General features: G+C 33.2%; 1 protein-coding gene across 1 annotated transcript; it reads left to right on the top strand.

Moving 5' to 3' along the window:
• Positions 1-320: 320 nt before the first annotated feature.
• On the top strand, positions 321-4,057 carry LOC109236341 (polygalacturonase-like). Its single transcript, XM_019402513.1, has 5 exons — positions 321-371; positions 2,323-2,772; positions 2,966-3,255; positions 3,518-3,746; positions 3,836-4,057. Exons 1-5 carry the CDS (start codon positions 321-323, stop codon positions 4,055-4,057), a joined length of 1,242 nt encoding a protein of 413 aa, XP_019258058.1.
• The last annotated feature ends 275 nt before the right edge of the window (positions 4,058-4,332 follow it).

Below are 4,332 nucleotides of genomic sequence, written 5' to 3' on the forward strand. Positions count from 1 at the left end.
AGACATTTTTTGATGATTGATGGTTGTCGTTTAAGAAAATTGATTTAAGTTATATATGCTGACATTGTAAAATAATTTATACTATCACGGGACTTTAATTGATTATACAAGATTATTTTCTACTTTTAGGTTATGATATTATATATACTTATATGTTATGAAAATTAAAGTTACTTGTTTTTATATCTACTTTATACGATGATATTAAAAATCTATCCCAAATTATAAATCCATCTTTTTCTTAATAAACTTTATAAGAATTGTTGAGTATATATATCCTAGAATATCGATTAATGAGAGATTTAAAAAAAAACAGAGAGATGCCGATTACTTCTCCGTTATTCGCAAGTGGTGCATTCCCCACGTTGCATGTAATGCATGCACGCAGCCGCTTCTTTCACAAACTGCGCTTTATGCCTTCAACTTCTCCTTGGACGTACAACAAGAAAATTGTGGGAAAAAAATATCAAAGCTAATTCTACTCTCTTAATTTAATTCTCTCATTTTTAACAGATTTTAATTGGACTATACAAAACTAAAACAGTGTAAATTGTAAAAAGCATTTTACCGTACGTGTTACGTGTGTTTAATTTTGTCTTACCATTTCATTAGTTTTTTATACTACAACTTTACAAGTCAGAGAACACGAAATGATTGCCGGCCAGTCACATTTATAAAGGGGAAAAGAACGGATTTTCGCTCCCCCTATTTTTTAAAGATTCTGCAGATAGCATAGAAACTAATAAAATACTATGTAAATTATTTTTGTATAACATTTTTCGTAAAGGTCGCTAGCTCTAGGGAAAGAATACAGGTTTATTTTATGTATTAGACATATAGACTGGAGAAATAAGTTTCACAATGTTTGCTACTCGGAATATCTTTTGAGTTATGGTGGTCTAATTAGTAACTGTGAAAGAGTAATATATGATTCACTTATCCTGATAACAAAGTCAATTAATTTATTCACACCTAATTCTAAATTAAATGTCGTCTAAATGTTTCGAAGGTAAAACCTGTTCAATTAGTAGCTTCTAGGAGTAGTTTTAAACTTTTTGAGTAGGTTTTTTAATATACAATTTCCCCCCCAAAATTAAGTAAATAGTCCTTTGATTGCAAGTGCATGGACCTACATCACACCCCTTAAGGTGCAACACTATGATTAAATTATCTCTAAGATATATAATTCAACTTACGATGAAAGGACCTATCCTTTTAGGTCGAGTTAACATCAAGAGTTGTGGTGGGAACTGAGATTCTCCATCCTTAACTAAAGTCTTGGGTTCAGATAATGAAAATTTTGAAATCCCTAGTAGCTAGATTGAGCGCTTCCCCCTTTAATGGGTGCTACGTGACGTGAATCTGGATTAGTAGGCCACCGGATTCCGGACACCGGAAAATAATAATTATAAAAAAGGGGCTATATTTTAAATAATAAGAAATTATTAATTATACCTCCTATTACAAGGCCAAATAATAGCACATGTAACGTATGGAACTGTCAACAGTAAGAGCAAATATCAAACATAATTTCTGTTTCATTCTGGTTTATAATTATCACGTGAATATGCATATTAGCCACAATATGTTCATTTCCAACAATAAAAATGCTAAATATGACAAAGGAATATTATAACGCCAAATCACTTGCCTATAAAGTTGTAGCCCTATGCACTACACTTCATGCCAAAAAGTCAATTAACTGAATAAAGATTAAAAAACTGTTTTCTGTGAGGGAACTTTACACATTTTTCTCTCCCCCCTCCCTCTCTCGTTTGTTTGAAGAATTTTATGTTAGTCTTTGATAACTACTTTCAGTTTTTCTCATCTCAAAAGCCCTCTATTTTCTGTATTATTTTATTCTGTTTAATGAACCGAAAAAGAAAGAGAAAAGGAAAACCAGTTCAGGTCATTGACATATTATGTCAAAAGAGAAAAAGACTTCCAATCCACATAAGTTCAAAGTGCTTCCTTTAGCTTCTTCCAAAAACTTTTTGTTAGTAATAAATGTTTAGATCTTTTATTTTTTTGTGTCTAAAGTCTTTAACATGTGACCAAGATATGCTAATGCTTCTCTTCTTTCTCAAAATTTCGATGTTGGAGTAAAGTAAGTTACATTTTTCAGTTTTCTTGCTTTTTATTCCACATGTATTTCACAAAAGACCACTCTTTCATGAAGTATAAAACTGAATAATAAAAAAGAAAAAAACAAGTTGTAGAGCTCTATTATAAATATCTCAACTCAAACTGCTCAATTACTCATCGTCTCAACTCTAATCTTCTCAGTTTTAGTCTTTAACCATTTCATATCTCATCAAAAAGATAAAAATGGAGAACCCCATTTCTTCTCTTTTTCTTATTTCACTTGTCTCCATTTTCTTGACTGAAGCCATAGCTGATGTTGTGACAATATTAAATGTGCTGAATTTGGGGGCAAAGCCAGATGGAAAAACTGACTCAACAAAAGCTTTTTTAACTGCTTGGGCAGCAGCTTGTGGCTCTTCAAAACCAGCCACCATATTTGTCCCACAAGGAAAATATTTGGTTAAACAAGCACATTTTAAAGGAAAATGCAAGAATAGAGCCATAACGTTCCAAATTGATGGCATACTCGTTGCACCCTCTGATTATAATGTGATTGGAAATGCAAAAAATTGGCTTCTGTTTGAAGGTGTTGATGGAGTTTCCATTCACGGTGGAATTCTTGATGGCCAAGGGACTACTTTGTGGAGTTGCAAAGCCTCAAACAAGAACTGCCCGAGAGGCGCCACGGTACGTAAGTTGTAACATTTTTACACTATCAGTGTAATTATCACGCCACGGCGCCATGATACGGTAAGTTCCATTCATGGTGTAAATGCTGCTTTTGAACTGAAATGAAATTCAACAAGCTAAGTAGATGTTTAAAACTCATCAGAATATTTATGTGCTAACAAAGTGTCTATGGCTTTCTTGATATTTGCAGACTCTGGGATTTTCCAACTCTAACAATGTAGCAATAACAAGACTAACTTCATTGAACAGCCAAATGTTTCATATTGTCTTCAATGGGTGCAAAAATGTGAAGTTGCAGTCCCTCAAAGTTTTTGCCTCTGGCAAAAGCCCGAATACTGATGGCATTCATGTTCAATTATCGTCTAACATCTCAATCTTGAACTCGAAAATCAGTACTGGAGATGATTGCATATCCGTTGGCCCAGGAACTACTAACTTGTGGATCCAAAATATGGCTTGTGGCCCTGGCCATGGAATCAGGTAATAATAACAAAAAATAACTGCAAATAGCTGTCCGTTATACGTTTGGGGTAAAGCATGCGTACACACTACCCTCCTCAGAACCCACTTATAAGATTAAACTGGGTTGTTTGTTGTTGTTGCTGTCCATTATAAGTGGGATATGTAACCTGGAAAATAAGGTAGGTAACCCACTAAAATAGGTTAAAATACAATGATCGTGATATTTACAATGTAAGTTAATAAGTTAAATCCCTAAAATTGGTGCTGAATTTTGTTGCAGCATTGGGAGTTTAGGCAAGGATTTTGAGGAAGCAGGGGTGCAAAATGTGACAGTAAAATCAGTTATATTTAAGAACACACAAAATGGTGTGAGGATCAAAACATGGGGCAGACCAAGTAGTGGCTTTGTCAATAATGTTCTTTTCCAGCATGCTACAATGATTAACGTTCAAAATCCAATTGTTATTGATCAAAATTATTGTCCATATAACAAAAATTGTCCCGGCCAGGTATGAATTTTCACCATTAACTTTTAGTTTAAAGTTGGACTAATAATTTAGCAGACAATTTTTGTTTGGATATTTAACTTTGTCAATAGGTGTCAGGTGTGAAAATTAGTGATGTTACATATCAAGATATCTATGGAAGTTCAGCAACACGAGTCGCAATGAAATTTGATTGCAGCAAAAGAAATCCATGCCAAGGAATAAGATTGGAAGATGTACATCTTACTTATAAGAATCAACCAGCTGCTCAAGCTTCGTGTGCTAATGCTGCAGGAACAACTTCTGGCAACATTCAGCCTACCAGTTGTTTGTAAAGGAAAATCAAACAGAGAAATTGTTTTTTACTATTCATTCTAATAGAATGTCTTTCTCCATTAGATGTGTCAATTACGTGTTTTAATTGTTACATTTAGGCAAGTAAAATATTATATATATATATATATATATATATATATATATATATATATATATATATATATATATATATAAGTTCCAGTAGTCTTTGTAGTTCTGTAAAAGAATGTGGTTCTGTTACTCGAGGCCAGTTTAACTGTTTCGGCATACAACTCTAAGAAAATTGCCTTTAAGT

Source organism: Nicotiana attenuata, unplaced genomic scaffold (genome assembly GCF_001879085.1).
Source record: "Nicotiana attenuata strain UT unplaced genomic scaffold, NIATTr2, whole genome shotgun sequence".
Classification (NCBI taxonomy): domain Eukaryota; kingdom Viridiplantae; phylum Streptophyta; class Magnoliopsida; order Solanales; family Solanaceae; genus Nicotiana; species Nicotiana attenuata.

What these genes read in the sequence shown, in the direction of transcription:
- LOC109236341 (XM_019402513.1), top strand. Translation starts at nt 321, where the DNA reads ATGCCGATTACTTCTCCGTTATTCGCAAGTGGTGCATTCCCCACGTTG. An exon ending in GTGCATTCCCCACGTTGCAT is followed by an intron (nt 372 to 2,322) that starts GTAATGCATGCA and finishes CTCATCAAAAAG; the next exon opens with ATAAAAATGGAGAACCCCAT. An exon ending in ACTGCCCGAGAGGCGCCACG is followed by an intron (nt 2,773 to 2,965) that starts GTACGTAAGTTG and finishes TGATATTTGCAG; the next exon opens with ACTCTGGGATTTTCCAACTC.